This window comes from Crinia signifera, chromosome 7, assembly GCF_055691185.1.
Source record: "Crinia signifera chromosome 7, ASM5569118v1, whole genome shotgun sequence".
Lineage (NCBI taxonomy): Eukaryota > Metazoa > Chordata > Amphibia > Anura > Myobatrachidae > Crinia > Crinia signifera.
The window spans coordinates 195,752,690-195,769,782 of record NC_139223.1 but is presented as its reverse complement, the minus strand read 5'-3'; the positions used below and the strand labels follow the sequence as shown (position 1 = coordinate 195,769,782).

The window sequence follows — 17,093 nt, the reverse complement described above, 5'->3', positions numbered from 1 at the left end:
CTGCTACAGTTTTGAAACTGACATCACTGGTCTAAACCAAATATGCTGCTAACATTTTTGTTTTCATTGGAACAATTTTATAATGACCTGATTTACTGAACACATTGAACTCATCCCATAACCTGGAGGATGCTTACCATACATTGCTGCTTTTCTACTTTTTGTGGTTTATATTTCACTAAGACTTTCATAGAAAGAGACACAAATCTGTCACCATGTTATAATCCGCGCGGATGCAGACAGGAAGTCCCTTTTATAGAAAGAAGACTCTCCCGCACGGGTTTGGTGGTATTGGTTATATATAATAATCTTAGTCCCATCTCCGATATGACATTGTTATGGGAGGTCACGTAAATTAATTCTGAGGAGCTACCCACTATTTAGGGTAATGGACCTTTATACAATAGAGCAAGCAAGTAGTTAGCAATTATATATATAGATGTGTGTATATATATATATATATATATATATATATAAAATTATATCTAAAACATAACTTTTATTTGTATGCATTACCACTGGGTGGTGAGTACAAACATTTATGTCTATATACTTATTTGGTCACATCTAATGTTATACACTACATCATACAAATACTTGCGTACTGTTCATCTGGGACTAAAAAATATATATATATGAGGTGGGTAGGTGCGGCACTCAGCTTTCTCATACAAGAAAAAAGGGACGACAGGACCAAGTCGACGTGTCATGTCAACGTTTCAGTGTTTTTATTTGTGCACTATCACCTGGATATCTCTCTCTCTCTCTCTCTCTCTCTCTCTCTCTCTCTCTCTCTCTCTCTCTCTCTCTCTCTCTCTCAATGCAAAATTTGTATGCAATAGTTTACAAGCTAAATATCCCATCATCTGCGTATCTGGACAATCCGTCAGTGCACTGACTATGTTTTTTACTTATTATAATTGTATTTTTTTGTCCTGTACACATTGCTGCATAAGTGTTTTATATATATATATATATACAAATACAGGGACTCAACACTCTCCATAATGAACTAACTCACCTTAGTATACAATCAATCAAATAAATAATGGGGTTTTAGTTCATGAATTGATCAATGCATTTAAGCTTGCAGCCCATCACCAAGGGACCCCATTTCACTGCAAGTCCTACACTAACAATTGTTTCTCAAGAGCCTGCCAACTGCCGACACATCATAGCTAAAGTGGACATGTGTTTTATCCTGGTTTAAAGCTCACCTGCCAAGTGCCTTATGGCTTTTAAAGATGAGGCAGTCACCTAACACAACACCTGACTTAGAATTAAAGGGGCAGCTGTAACAGGTTACAGATAAATTAGCTCATCTGGGGTGAAAGAGAAAGCTATGATCACAGTAACAAAGGTTAACAAAAATTAACCCACATATATACACACATACAGAGTACCACAACACTCGCCATCCCTGCGAATGGGGTGCAAACAGCACTCGCCATTCCCAGGTTGGGGTGAAAGTGGCCTGTGACCACATGCTCTAATAAATACAAATACAGGGACTCAACACTCTCCATAATGAACTAACTCACCTTAGTATACAATCAATCAAATAAATAATGGGGTTTTAGTTCATGAATTGATCAATGCATTTAAGCTTGCAGCCCATCGCCAAGGGACCCCATTTCACTGCAAGTCCTACACTAACAATTGTTTCTCAAGAGCCTGCCAACTGCCGACATATATATATATATATATATATATATATATATATATATATATATATATATATATATATATATATATGTATGTATATGTACTTTCATGTTTTTGCTTTATTTTTTGTATTTTCTATTTATGTGTATTAGAACAAAATACATTTAATTTATTTATTTTTGGGCGCTCCTTGTTAGTTATCTGACTTGTATATATATTTTCTGTTAAAATGTATATATTTAAAATGGTGAAATATTAAAAATATATATTTTTTTATATTTTACAGTGGGGGGCTATCCTCTCATGATAGACTAGGTTGTTTTTCGTTAATGTAAACACTGTATTGATTTAGTGATGCATGTAAATACCTTATATCGAGCGGCTGTTGTATTATATTGATATACTTTGTGTTTTTTAGTCTGCTGTTATGTCGGCTGCATTTGCAAAGTTTCATCCCAACCTTGTAGTTGGCGGAACATACTCAGGCCAAATTGTCTTATGGGATAATCGAAGTAACAAGAGGACACCAGTTCAGAGAACTCCACTTTCAGCAGCTGCCCACACGGTAAGAGGTGATCCCCTGGGAGACCAGTAGCCATCCCTGGTTACCTAGGTTTCCTAGATACATTTCAAAATGTCCTCATACATCAAGCCTTATTATGCCATGCAGCGGGAGATGCTTCGTGTGAGTGAGTCGCCAGGTCCTGTGCAACTCTGCTAACTCTGCTAACCTCTTTCTTTGATGACATTGGGCGGTATTCAATGTTTAGGATTCGCTGCACATTCGCCACGTTCCGGAGCCTCGCCGGCTCCGGTATTCAACGAGTCAGGGGCTCGCTGCCCCTGACCGGCGAATATGAGTTCCTGCGGCAAACGCCGCAGGGAGCCTGAGGACCGCGGCAGGCAGGGAGATGGAAGTCTCTCTGCCTGCCCCAGAGCGTATGTGGGGGGGAGGTGGGCTCCCCGGGTGCCAGGCAGCACAGGCTGCCCCCCGGGGGTGCCAGCAGGGGACCGGGTATATTCACTACACCCGATCGTGCATATGTAACGATCGGGTGCAGTGAATATATGAATATCTAATTCCTGCTGGCTGCTGTGTAAAAAAAAATATATATATATATTTTTTTAAATTAAATATATATTCATGTGCTTACAGCACATGAATAAAAATAGCATGCCCCCTCCTCAGAATAAAATTCCTGATTTTTTGACACCAAATGTAAAAAACAAAACACTTTATTTTAAAAGTTCACCTTCCACTTCACCATAAAAAGATAGCGATTGCTACTTGGTGAATCATGGCGAAAAAAACCTTCAAATGTATTCGCCATGTGATCATTGAATAGGGTGATTCACCGTTTTAGTCAAAAATTCGCCAAACAGCACAAATTCGCCATAAAAACATGGCGAATCAGGCTCATTGAATACCACCCATTGTGTCTTAGTCACAATGTGAATAGGACACATACAGTAAGGAGATTTTGCTTAATAATTTCATTTGACACCTGTATATTGTGTATGACTGAGTCTGTATACAGAGCAGAACTTGAGTTGGAAAAAAATATGCGATTGCTACATTACAGAACTTGGTGTACGGATTGAAAGACTCAGCCGCACGCAGATATACAAGTGTCGCATATCAAATGACATCAGTCTTCTGGTGCATCCTAGTTGCATCTTTTTGCATTTAAAACACAATATCGATAGAGGCTTAGCGCTAGGAGTGTCTTGTAGAACCTGGTGAACTGAGATGGAACCGATTGCAGCAATATTGTATGAGAACACTTCTGTGTGTGTTTATTAAGCCCCAGACACACTACGCGATGGGTGCCGCGACCAATATAGTTAACCATATCTGCGGCAGGTGGACAATGTTGTCCATACACACTGAACGATATTGGTTGCCAATATCATTCAGTGATGTCACTGGGTCCAGCGAAACATGCAGGTCCTATTGCTGTATTGCCAAATTGACCTGCAAGTTTGGAAGACATCACTCATCGTTAACGACCCACGGAAGCGCACATTGTTATCTATCTTGAGTATACACACTCGATGATATATTGTTCAGAAGCCCATTTCTGAGCAGTATTGTTTACAATTGTTTAAAGACAATCAAAGAAATACAATAAAAGTGAATCAGGCTAATAAAGGAATTGGGTATACAGACAATTCTAGGAAGGTTTAGCACCTCCCAGAGAGAGGTAATGTATGTAAGATTTAGTCTGTTCAATGTTACTGTGACTTGTCCAATTATTGCCTCATTGATGATCTGTACTGATCTATAGCATGTATGTACAGTAGTGATACAAACGGTAGCTTGTGTCTTAAGAAATGCTCATTTTGACTGATAGCCTTAGAAATTCTCTTATAATATGTAATCCTGAGAGTGCGGGTAATGATTCTCTAGAACTCAATCTTGGAAATAAAATATTGTAAGTGGAACACCAGCTGCCAGTTACCTGTGTCACATGGTCCTATGTGCTCTGCCCGTTACCTCTGGGGCAAGGTCAAGCAGATCATCTGCAGTTGGTACGTTCTGAGGGGTAGTGCAAATTCTAATGTAAGATGGTCAGTATGTCGACATGGTCAAAAGGTCTACACAGAATATGGTCGATGTGAGTTTTTCAGGTTTTTTCTTTTTTAATTTTTATAGCTTCTTCATACTTCCATGTGAACTATAATTTCGAATAGTCACCTTTCCCGAAGCATGCCAAGTAGCCTGTCTCCCTCTATGGGAATAAATAGGCTCTGTAAGTCGGGATGGTAACAATCGGGATTCCGATGTAAGACAAACGACCGCCAGAATCCCGACTATCGCTGAGTCGTCCAGCTCTCTTTTTATACATACGTGACCCTAGTGTATTATATTATCCCCACATACATATTACATATATTAAGAACCCCCCCCCCTCTCATGTAGGACATAATTCACTATCTGCACTATTTAATAACTTCATTTCTCTAACTACACGACAGGACTATCTTCATTAGGATGTTATGGTTTCCGATTCCTGCCCATACCTCACGGTCTCCCCTATCTGCTTTTGCCCATTTGGATCCCCCCTTAACTCTCCGCCTGAGAGCTAGCTTGCCGCCAGTGACATTAAACCGAATTTGCCAAAGAACTCCCTCTTGTTCTGAACTGTTTGCGGCCTTCCTCCTGGGGGCTGGGATCTGACACAGTCTTTATTTAAAGCATGTTAAAAATGTGGCATGGCATGCTGGGATTTTCACAGCAGATGCTTGCCACTGCACTATTTACTGTATTAGAATTTAAGGTTTATTTTTATTAAAAAATCAGCTACAAAGATTTCCGATCATTGTTTTTAACCTGTTTCTGATCATCGTAAATCCTATACTGTACACTGTTGTTTTCCTTCCAGCACCCGGTGTACTGTGTTAATGTGGTCGGCACACAAAATGCCCATAATTTAATCAGCATATCGACTGACGGCAAGATCTGTTCCTGGAGCCTCGATATGCTGTCTCAGCCGCAGGTATGGAAACCGCTGGAGAACCAAAGTCTGTAACTAGGTTGATGTCAGATAAGTGATTTTACTAACATTTCCTATACAGTAGTTTTTCCTGTCACACAGAAACTTGTGCACGGTAGAACACATGCAGTGTTTCCTCCGCATAAGTGCTTCTGTGTGACAGGAACTCAAACTCATCGCGAGTTATTCTATAAAACTACCCACAGGGACAATAGGCGCAGGAAAATGCCATGTAAAGGATTTTAGGAGTAATAATGCAATTGTATAAAATGCTTGTGTGCTTCTGAGGGATTTTTGTTTAACAGAGATTTGCTTCATTTTGAAATGTTATGGATGTCAGGTTCAATAAAAAATAATTCTAAGATGGCTTACACAAAAATATACTTTTGAAAATACATTTGTAAGTGTTCTGAACAGAAAGAGAAAATGAATTTGCTATCCATCCATCCATCTATCCCAGGGCTGGGCAATTGCGGCCCTCCAGATGTTGAGGAACTACACATCCCAGCATGCCTTGCATCAGTTTCAGCATGGCCACATAGCAAAACTAATGCAAAGCATCCTGGGATGTGTAGTTCCTCAACATCTGGAGGGCCGCAATTGCCCAGCCCTGATCTATCCTATCTAGATCGATTGATAGGCAGATATGAGAGGGAGATTTGTTTCTTTTGCCTCACAAAACAAAAAAGATTGGAGTTACAAAGGAAGCCTGGTCCAATCCTTCATCCATGCGAGGAAGCCTGGTCCAATCCTTCATCCATGCGAGGAAGCCTGGTCCAATCTTTCATCCATGCGAGGAAGCCTAGTCCAATCTTTCATCTATGCGAGGAAGCCTGGTCCAATCCTTCATCTATGCGAGGAAGCCTGGTCCAATTCTTTATCCATGCGAGGAAGCCTGGTCCAATGTTTCATCCATGCGAGGAAGCCTGGTCCAATCCTTTATCCATGCGAGGAAGCCTGGTCCAATGTTTCATCCATGCGAGGAAGCCTAGTCCAATCCTTCATCCATGCGAGGAAGCCTGGTCCAATCCTTCATCCATGCGAGGAAGCCTGTCCAATGTTTCATCCATGCGAGGAAGCCTGGTCCAATCCTTCATCCATGAGAGGAAGCCTGGTCCAATCCTTCATCCATGCGAGGAAGCCTGGTCCAATCCTTCATCCATGCGAGGAAGCCTGGTCCAATCCTTCATCCATGCGAGGAAGCCTGGTCCAATCCTTCATCCATGCGAGGAAGCCTGGTCCAATCCTTCATCCATGCGAGGAAGCCTGGTCCAATCTTTCATCCATGCGAGGAAGCCTGGTCCAATCTTTCATCCATGCGAGGAAGCCTGGTCCAATCCTTCATCCATGCAAGGAAGCCTGGTCCAATGTTTCATCTATGCGAGGAAGCCTGGTCCAATCCTTCATCTATGCGAGGAAGCCTGGTCCAATCCTTCATCTATGCGAGGAAGCCTGGTCCAATCCTTCATCTATGCGAGGAAGCCTGGTCCAATCCTTCATCTATGCGAGGAAGCCTGGTCCAATCCTTCATCTATGCGAGGAAGCCTGGTCCAATCCTTCATCTATGCGAGGAAGCCTGGTCCAATCCTTCATCCATGCGAGGAAGCCTGGTCCAATGTTTCATCCATGCGAGGAAGCCTGGTCCAATCCTTCATCCATGCGAGGAAGCCTGGTCCAATCCTTCATCCATGCGAGGAAGCCTGGTCCAATCTTTCATCCATGCGAGGAAGCCTAGTCCAATCCTTCATCTATGCGAGGAAGCCTGGTCCAATCCTTCATCTATGCGAGGAAGCCTGGTCCAATGTTTCATCCATGCGAGGAAGCCTGGTCCAATCCTTCATCCATGCGGGGAAGCCTGGTCCAATCCTTCATCCATGCGAGGAAGCCTGGTCCAATCTTTCATCCATGCGAGGAAGCCTGGTCCAATCCTTCATCTATGCGAGGAAGCCTGGTCCAATCCTTCATCTATGCGAGGAAGCCTGGTCCAATCTTTCATCCATGCGAGGAAGCCTGGTCCAATCTTTCATCCATGCGAGGAAGCCTGGTCCAATCCTTCATCTATGCGAGGAAGCCTGTTCCAATCCTTCATCCATGCGAGGAAGCCTGTTCCAATCCTTCATCCATGCGAGAAAGCCTGATCCAATCTTTCATCAATGCGAGGAAGCCTGGTCCAATCCTTCATCCATGCGAGGAAGCCTGGACCAATGTTTCATCCATGCGAGGAAGCCTGGTCCAATCCTTCATCCATGCGAGGAAGCCTGGTCCAATCCTTCATCCATGCGAGGAAGCCTGGTCCAATCTTTCATCCATGCGAGGAAGCCTGGTCCAATCCTTCATCTATGCGAGGAAGCCTGGTCCAATCTTTCATCTATGCGAGGAAGCCTGGTCCAATCCTTTATCCATGCGAGGAAGCCTGGTCTAATCCTTCATCCATGCGAGGAAGCCTGGTCCAATTTTTCATCCATGCGAGGAAGCCTGGTCCAATCTTTCATCTATGCGAGGAAGCCTGGTCCAATCTTTCATCCATGCGAGGAAGCCTGGTCCAATCCTTCATCCATGCGAGGAAGCCTGGTCCAATCTTTCATCCATGCGAGGAAGCCTGGTCCAATCTTTCATCCATGCGAGGAAGCCTGGTCCAATCCTTCATCCATGCGAGGAAGCCTGGTCCAATCCTTCATCCATGCGAGGAAGCCTGGTCCAATCCTTCATCCATGCGAGGAAGCCTGGTCCAATCTTTCATCCATGCGAGGAAGCCTGGTCCAATCCTTCATCTATGCGAGGAAGCCTGGTCCAATCTTTCATCTATGCGAGGAAGCCTGGTCCAATCCTTTATCCATGCGAGGAAGCCTGGTCTAATCCTTCATCCATGCGAGGAAGCCTGGTCCAATTTTTCATCCATGCGAGGAAGCCTGGTCCAATCTTTCATCTATGCGAGGAAGCCTGGTCCAATCTTTCATCCATGCGAGGAAGCCTGGTCCAATCCTTCATCCATGCGAGGAAGCCTGGTCCAATCTTTCATCCATGCGAGGAAGCCTGGTCCAATCTTTCATCCATGCGAGGAAGCCTGGTCCAATCCTTCATCCATGCGAGGAAGCCTGGTCCAATCCTTCATCCATGCGAGGAAGCCTGGTCCAATCCTTCATCCATGCGAGGAAGCCTGGTCCAATCTTTCATCCATGCGAGGAAGCCTGGTCCAATCCTTCATCTATGCGAGGAAGCCTGGTCCAATCCTTTATCCATGCGAGGAAGCCTGGTCCAATCCTTCATCCATGCGAGGAAGCCTGGTCCAATCCTTCATCCATGCGAGGAAGCCTGGTCCAATCCTTCATCCATGCGAGGAAGCCTGGTCCAATCTTCCTTCCATTCTATTGCAGAGCTCAAGCAGCTTCTAATGTCCCTGGAATGGCATGCTGCACTTTGGGCCTAATTCAGCACTGATCCCTAATTATAGAATTTGCAAATCGAGCGATTGCTGAACGACTGCACATGCCGTTACATGTACCGTACACACCGCACCTGCGCCAAGGGAAATAGGGACAGAAAATGCATATATATCATAAATCAAACTTTGATGCAGGTTCAGTGCACAGGTCCCAGTTCCCGGTCTCCTAACCCAGTATTTCCGAACTTTTACTTAAGTGTAAAATTTTACTGTTGAATTGCTATGTATAAAGTAGTCATTGATTTCCCCGTAGTTTTCCAGGCTCATTATTTGAGATTAAGCACAATTACATCTGACATATAATAATTATTTGCTGTTACATATGTTGTTAGACCCAAGTGTGCGATATACCCATAGCCTCCGACGTGTCTCCTGTCCATAGCATACCTATTGCGTACAACACAGGTTCTCAAATTCGGTCCTCAGGACCCCACACAGTGCATGTTTTGCAGGTCTCCTCACAGAGGGCCTTATTTTGGTTCATTCTTTCTGTCAAAATCCTTCTTAGATGGACAAAACCATGTGCACTGCAGGTGGGGCAGATGTAACATGTGCAGAGAGAATTAGATTTGGGTGAGTTATTTTGTTTCTGTGCAGGGAAAATACTGACTGCTTTATTTTTACACTGCAATATAGATCTCACTTTGAAGTAAAACCCCACCCAAATCTATTTCTCTCTGCACAAGTAACATCTGCCCCACCTGCAGTGCACATGGTTTTGTCCATCTAAGAAGGATTTTGTCAGAAAGAATGAACCAAAATAAGGCCCCCAGTCACAAGTGAAATAATTAGATCCACCTGTGGATATTTTCAGTGTGTCAGTGAGTAATGAATACACCTGTGCACCTGCCGAGTGACCTGGAAAACGTGAACTGTGTGTGGTCCTGAGGACTGAGTTTGAGAACCAACGGCAAACAATTTAATTTGGGGCTGTCCATTGTATATTGGCGACAGATCCCCTTTAATTCCTATTTCATTTACAACAAAATGTTATGTTATTTTTCTATAACCCTTGAGTAGCCATCAGCCAGCATGTGCTGTAATTAGTACACGGCATTTCTGCCTTTTCAGGACAGCATGGAGCTTGTACACAAGCAGTCCAAGGCGGTAGCTGTCACCTGTATGTCCTTCCCTGTGGGAGATGTCAACAACTTTGTGGTGGGCAGTGAAGAAGGTTCTGTGTACACAGCATGCCGCCACGGAAGGTAAAATCACCCTTATTTATATGTGCGGAATTTAGGGAGCTGACAGGAATACCCTCTCACATAGTCTCATAGTACAGCTCGAGTCTCCCGTATCCGGAGATCTCTTATCTGAAATATTTATCTGAATATATTTCTGCATCGTTAGTAAATATATACTCTCACAGCTTTTATCTAACCGACTAATCCAGACCAGCATGAGGTATCATTTTAAAAATATCTTTTAAAACTTTTTAGTTCACCGATTTCTTGAGAGGGTAGTTTAATCCATTTCCACAACTATAGCTAGGTTTAGTATGTTAGAGAATCCACATCATCTGATTATTTTCTGTATTTAGCATGAGTGTAACATTGCGTGTATTGTATCGTTCTTATAGTAAAGCGGGTATAAGTGAAATGTTTGAAGGCCATCAAGGACCAATTACAGGAATCCACTGCCACTCGGCTGTGGGCGCTGTGGACGTCTCCCACTTGTTTATTACTTCCTCTTTTGATTGGACAGTGAAGCTGTGGACAACAAAGGTTGGTACAGATTTGCTTATGGCAAGAAAAAAAAAAACTAAAACCTTCAGCTGCAGACAAAGCAATAAAATAGCCTCCGTGGGAATAATCCGAACTGACAGTTGGTCCGAAATCTAAATGCTGATGTTTTCTAAATCAAATGAAGTCTTTCTGTACTGTACACTGGTGTTTAAATAGGGTTGATTCAGGGCGGTATTCAGCCCCGGACGCTGGAAATAGCGTCCCTCGCCTGTTCAGTGCTGTCATTTAAGCATTGGCGGCAGTTTCCTACAAAATATATCTGACTTTAAAACAAATTTGAGTTGTTTTGTTGGAAACGGCCACGGATTGTCATATTTACGGACGTTTTTCGGCAATCCACGGACTTTCCGACACTCAACAGACGATACTTTCATTACCAACAGTCGAGTTGCAGTCAAGAGAAGTGAAAACGGCCTGGGATTCCGACTGTCGGGATGTTCGAACAGTCGGAATCACAGACTGAATTACCCCCTTAGTCTGCTGTCACCATCTGCATTACTGTATCTGCTCCTGTTCTGTCATAGAACATCGCATTATATTCAGTGATTACCAGGTGGGAACGTGGCTCCGCTTATTCCTCTAATGCCGTTCACATGGAGGGGGGAATTACTAAGATGGGTGGTCGGTTTCAGAGGGGATGTTGCTATGGGCAACCAATCAGATACTGGGGGAATTACTAAGATGAGAGGTCGGTTTCAGATGGGATGTTGCTATGGGCAACCAATCAGATACTGGGGGGAATTACTAAGATGGGAGTTCGGTTTCACAGGGGATGTTGCTATGGGCAACCAATCAGATACTGGGGAATTACTAAGATGAGAGTTCGGTTTCAGATGGGATGTTGCTATGGGCAACCAATCAGATACTGCGGAAATTACTAAGATGGGAGGTCGGTTTCAGATGGGATGTTGCTATGGGCAACCAATCAGATACTGGGGGAAATTTACTAAGATGGGAGTTCGGTTTCAGATGGGATGTTGCTATGGGCAACCAATCAGATACTGGGGGAAATTTACTAAGATAGGAGTCCTATTTCACCTGGGATGTTGCTATGGGCAACCAATCAGATACTATTTTTTTATCTTCTAGAAGTTGTTAAATAAGAAGTAGCTTCTGATTGGTTGCCCATAGCAACATCCCCTGTGAAATAGGACTCCTATCTTAGTAATTTCCCCTTGCAGTGTATTTTTCGTATTCTAAAAAAAATGTTACTTTGCTGGTTGGGTACAGTAGGATTTGAGGGGTATTCTGATTAGTGCCCCCTAATAAAACCATTGCCCCCAGTGCACTCTCTTCCTAGGGAGCCGAGTCACCTGGTGCGAGATATTAGTGACACATGCTGGCTGCATAGTCCTGGGCGAGTCTCTGCAGCCAGCACACAGGGGCGCAGAGACTCCAGGGTGGAGGGAGCAGCGATGGACGCCAATAGTGCACATGGCACTGTGTACATCTGGCAGCTGAACCATGAATGACCTCACTTCCAGCCTCTAGCAATGCAGCTTCTATAGGTTCACTAGGAGCCAGTTTGCCAGGTAATCCGTAATTTGGGATTTTTATTCCAACCAGCAAAAGGTCTTCCCATTTCATGCATTGCCCAAAGGAACACTTTACAGAACCCCCATCACCCACCCTTTCATGGGACCCAGCAATTCGCTGGGAACTGTCACTCAGGAACACTGATCACAAGTGCTTCTGTGCTGTTACCACTTCCTATAAGTGAGTTCAGCTATGAAGCATCAACTGCTACAATGTGGCGCCATCACGGTGGTTTTACAGTCCTTTTGCAGCTAATTTCTGTGTATTATAAAACATGCAGATTCTATGACTTGTATGATGCAGAACCATTGTTTGCCAGAACAAGAGACCTTTAATTAGCTGTGAGTTGTACCCTCCGTAGGTGCCAGCAATAATCCATGTTAAGTGCTGCCTCTGGGCTAGTCATAGGTTGGACACTAGCCACATGTGCTTTACCTGTGAGCAGAGACCACGTGCTGCTACCCACAACTCACTGTATCTGTGTAGTTAGAACTGAAGTAATGACCTTTGTTCTCAGACCAATACACACTGCATTACAGTGTTTGATTTATGTATTTAAAGCTTTAGGAAATGCCTCTTGACCCTAACAGTCCAAATGACAATGTTAGGGAATATTCCTGTTACTATTCAGAACAGGCGAATGCTTTCTTGCCGCTTCCCGTGCTGCCTGCAGCTGTTAAGGCGCTCATTAAGTGCATGGAACTGTGTATGCTACAGGGGTGGTTTGGTGTGGGTTAATCAGTGCCCACGGCCAAGTTTTTCGCCACCCTTCTATCTAGCGTCCTATGTAAGACCCTGCAATACAAGAGATTTCCCTGAATACAGGCTTCAGCTTTCTGAGCAAAATGGATAATGGAAGTATTCCTAGAGTATACATAGAAGGATATGCAGATACAAGTGCTATCATTTGGAACTGTTACTTGTAACTGAAATTTGTTTATTTCTTTGCTTTGAGCCCCCCCCCCCCCCTTCTGACTGCTCGCTGGGTCATGATTGAAAGCCAACAATATTTTACCTCTCACTTTCCTGCCAAGTGTTTGAGAGAATGATTTTGAGCAAAAGATGACATTCAAAAATGTTTCTTGTGTGCATAAAAGATATTTATCTATAATCATTATGAAGAAAAAGTGCATTTTAGACTAAATAATACTTCAGGCAGCTTTCTTGATGTTCACCCGTCATTCACGGCAGCAATTCTGTCAATAAATTGTTTTTAAGTGTAGCAATATCAGTACTTTGTAAGGGAGGTAATTAGGCAGAAAAATAGGGAAGGTAGCAATCTTCAAATGTAAGTATTAGTGCTGCTTTAGATAGTCAAATAAACCCACAAGCACACTGCGCTCTAACCACCACTCCCGTACTCCGCTGCTGGGAAACCGGTAATCATCTTCCTGCAAAATAGTATAACCCTGCAGAAGAGATACCGTTCTACTATAAACCCAAACAAAACACCTTTTTGGTAGTTATCGTTCTGTGTTTTTTTTTTTTTTGTTTTTTTTTTAAGGCACCTCTAAAAGAGATTTATCTTTTATAGTAAGTGTTTACTGTAGGATGTTGTTCTTCTATGTCCCTGTCACTCACATGCAACAATCACACGCACACACAAAGACTTCCTACATATTAGCTGTGTCAATAGAGACACTGGGCATGAATCATAGGGACACATAAAAAGGTCAGCAGACGGTTTTCACTTTTTTGGTGTCAATGTCACTACCCGAATCCTTAATTATACCCCATTCACACTGCACAAATAACCCTGGTCCCACCCGGGGATTTGCCGGGTCAACCTGGGTCTCTGCTGAATGAAAGCACCATTTTGAAAAATCCAGGTCCAACAACCTGACAGTCTGATCCGGATTAAAAGAAGGGTTTTAGTTGGGTTGCTCGGCAGTCTGAACGGGTAACCCAGGTTGAGCGTTCCTGGTCTCTGCTATGGAGGAGACATCCGCGTCACTTCAGTGCTGCCTCCGCACCGCCCCCCAAATGACATCAGCAACCTGTCAATAAGCTGGGTCGCTGACAGCCACAGTAAGCGCGAATGCCAGGTTGCTCCTGGGATGGACCCGAGGGGTATTAATGTAGCACAGTGGTTCCCAACCCCGGTCCTCAAGTACCCCCCAACTGTGCACGTTTTCCAGGTCACCCACAGACGCACGCATTATTCAGACACGTTTTAAAAGATCCACAGGTGGAACTAATTATGTCACTTGTGATTCTGTGAGGAGACCTGGAAAACATGCACTGTTGGGGGTACTTGGGGACCAGGGTTGAGAACCACCGGTGTAGCGCATCGCTTTGGACGGCTTGCTTCAGGACAAGTCCCTCGCTCAGCTGCCGCTGCACATGGCAAACCTTACCGTCCACCTTACCATCCACCTTACCATCCACCTTACCATCCACCTGGACTTCCATTGGCTTACACCTACTTATAAGTGTACATGCAGTCACCGCCACATTGGTTTCTGTATAACTCTACCACTAGATATGTAGGAAATGTGATTCCATTCCTCGCTCTGTATTTATTCTGCAGGTTAATTAATTTGTCATCTTACATTATTGTCCTGTTTTCTCCCCTTCCAGAATAACAAACCGTTGTACTCATTTGAAGACAATGCAGACTATGTGTATGACGTCATGTGGTCTCCCACTCACCCAGCCCTGTTTGCTTGTGTGGATGGTGTAGGGCGACTGGATCTGTGGAACCTTAACAATGATACAGAGGTGAGCAATACTATGGATATATATATATATATATATATATATATATATATATATATATATATATATATAATCTATATCAGCACTCGGATCAGCCCGAGGCCAGAATCTTAGATGATAATTTAGGTAGAGTGCGCCCCCTGGAACATGCACTGTACCCTCTGATGCCAGCGCTGTGGCTGGAACAGTTTAATTTGGTTTTTGCAGCACAGTGACTGCTTTAAAGCTGTGTGGTTTGGACAAGCTTGTGACTAAGAACGCAACGTGGCAGGTTCCACACACATGTATAAATGCAGATATACAGCTGTAGGTAATTATTTGTTGGTGCATTCTCTCCTGCTCCCAGTCCTGTCTGAGCTAAGCTTTCAGAAACATCATAATCTTATATTTGTGCCACTTGTCTTGTGTACAGGTGCCTACAGCCAGCATGACAGTGGATGGAAATCCTGCTCTAAACCGTGTCAGATGGACTCACTCCGGCAGAGAGATCGCAGTGGGAGATTCGGAGGGGCAGATCTTTATCTATGATGTGGGGGAGGTACGTCTGCTCGGACCCGTCATCTCTTATCAGTCATCTGCATACTGCTCTTGTGTATTGCTAGATTTACCTTTCATACAACCCTGTACTTGGCCTCTCCCTGGTGCTAAACTCCAGTTATCCAGGATTATTCCATTGACTCTTATAACACACATAGGCCCTTATTCTGGTTGACTCGCTCTTCGTATGAATTCGTATGCGCAGCAGCATTTCTGCACATGTGTATACACTGGATCCGTGTGAACTCGGCGAAAAGTCTTGCGAGTGGGTGGTGGAGAGGGGCGTGGGGTGCTGGGCTGGGCCATTAGCATATTTGAACGCATTTAATGGGCGTTCCCATGACAATGCTGGGCGTACACATGCTAATGTTTCCATGACGTACGTGCGGGGGCGGGCAGCTGACATAGCCGGATGTCAGCTGCCCGCCCAATTCTACACACACATGTAAGGGTGGTCTGGACATATGCATGCATCGAAAGATGAGGGAGGGTCCCACTGGAATGCGAATGGATGTTCATGTAAAACATCCATTCACAAGTCTTGCGAACGCATCCCGCGTGCTAATGGGTGGCGCGGGGTTAGAGTGACTCGCAAGGGTGCAAGTTCGCAGCTGAGCTAGACAACCAGAATAAGGGCCATATTCAGAGTTCTGGTGAAGACCGGCATAGTTATGTGATGCTATGGATATATTGGCAGTAGAGTAACGTGGCGCTTATTGTGGAGGATCAGCCCAATCTGCACCGTAAGAGCTCTCCCAAAAAGAGCCCCAGTATTCAGCACCACCCTCTAGTCTCTATCATTAGTTATGTGATGCTGACTATTCCCAATCTGTACTTTACAGCAAATTTCAGTGCCACGCAACGACGAATGGACCCGCTTTGCCCGGACACTGGCAGAAATCAATGCCAACAGGGCAGACGCAGAGGAAGAAGCTGCCAATCGCATCCCTGGCTAAATGCTGCCCAGCTTCTGACCCCAGCGGAGACCAGCGCAGTCCTGGCATAACCTGAAGAGCTCTAGCATGTATCTGTTGGAAAGATCATTTAAGAAGAAATCTGTGGATAGGATCTGTGGACGACAATGTTTTATAAACTTCCATCGCAACCAAATGCAGTGTATCTTATTCCTTGTGTCACCACGTACCCACTCGCTATGTGTAACGAGAGTACAGCCGGGACTTCTGGCGCAGCTTCGCTATTGGGGAAACCTGTCCAGTGTCTTTCCTCTTTTTAAAAACCATATAAATCACTAAAACGTTCTTTTTAAACTGAAACCCTAACGCCTCAGGATAGCACCCATAGGGCTGTGTGAGAGGAAAGATGGCTCCAGCAGCGCACGTTCCAGGCCGCCGCATGCAGCGGACGCGTCCCTGTTAATACAATTACCTAGTCTGACGTTTTATTAAAAGAAAATGTTTCTAAGTCGGTATTTCCAACGATTGTCTTGTGTCGTGTCCAGTGCATCTAGTAAAGACGAATAGATTTCTGTAACACAAATGTGATTGGACTGTATTTTGTTGTTTTACCACTTTCATTGTTAACACATTGCGGAAAATGCACTAAAGCTTCTAAAAATAAAAAATAGGTGTTGTTGCCCGGAGCAACCAACAAGATTCTGACTTTCATTTTCTGGGATGCACTTACAGCAGGCATGTCCAGACTACCCATCATGCCTTGCCACAGTTTTGCTATTAGGGAATGCTAAAACTATGGCAAGGCATGCTGGGATGTGTAGTTTCACCACAGCTGGAGGGCCACAGTTTGGACATGTCTGCAGTAGAGAAATTATAGGCATAATCTGATTGGTTGCTATGGGCAACATCACCTTTTTAGAAGCTTTAGCCCAGGCTCGGCCAAACTGTGGCTCTCCAGCTGTTGTGAAACTACATGTCCCAGCATGCCTTGCCAGAGTTTTAGCATTCCTTAATAGCAAAACTGTGGCAAGGCATGATG

The 17,093-nt window shown here is 44.1% G+C and overlaps 1 protein-coding gene across 6 annotated transcripts in view; it reads left to right on the top strand.

Annotated features, from left to right (window-relative positions):
* The window catches only part of DYNC1I2 (dynein cytoplasmic 1 intermediate chain 2), a 105,460-nt gene extending 88,880 nt beyond the window's left edge, over window positions 1-16,580 (top strand). For all 6 annotated transcript variants that reach the window (XM_083154820.1, XM_083154822.1, XM_083154819.1 and 3 more), the window contains 7 exons: window positions 2,084-2,230; window positions 5,052-5,165; window positions 9,676-9,809; window positions 10,184-10,328; window positions 14,466-14,606; window positions 15,016-15,141; window positions 15,983-16,580. In XM_083154820.1, coding sequence (XP_083010946.1) covers window positions 2,084-2,230; window positions 5,052-5,165; window positions 9,676-9,809; window positions 10,184-10,328; window positions 14,466-14,606; window positions 15,016-15,141; window positions 15,983-16,096 — 921 coding nt within the window. In that variant the 3' untranslated portion in view covers window positions 16,097-16,580. The remainder of the gene's footprint in view (window positions 1-2,083; window positions 2,231-5,051; window positions 5,166-9,675; window positions 9,810-10,183; window positions 10,329-14,465; window positions 14,607-15,015; window positions 15,142-15,982) is intronic.
* Window positions 16,581-17,093: the final 513 nt, after the last annotated feature.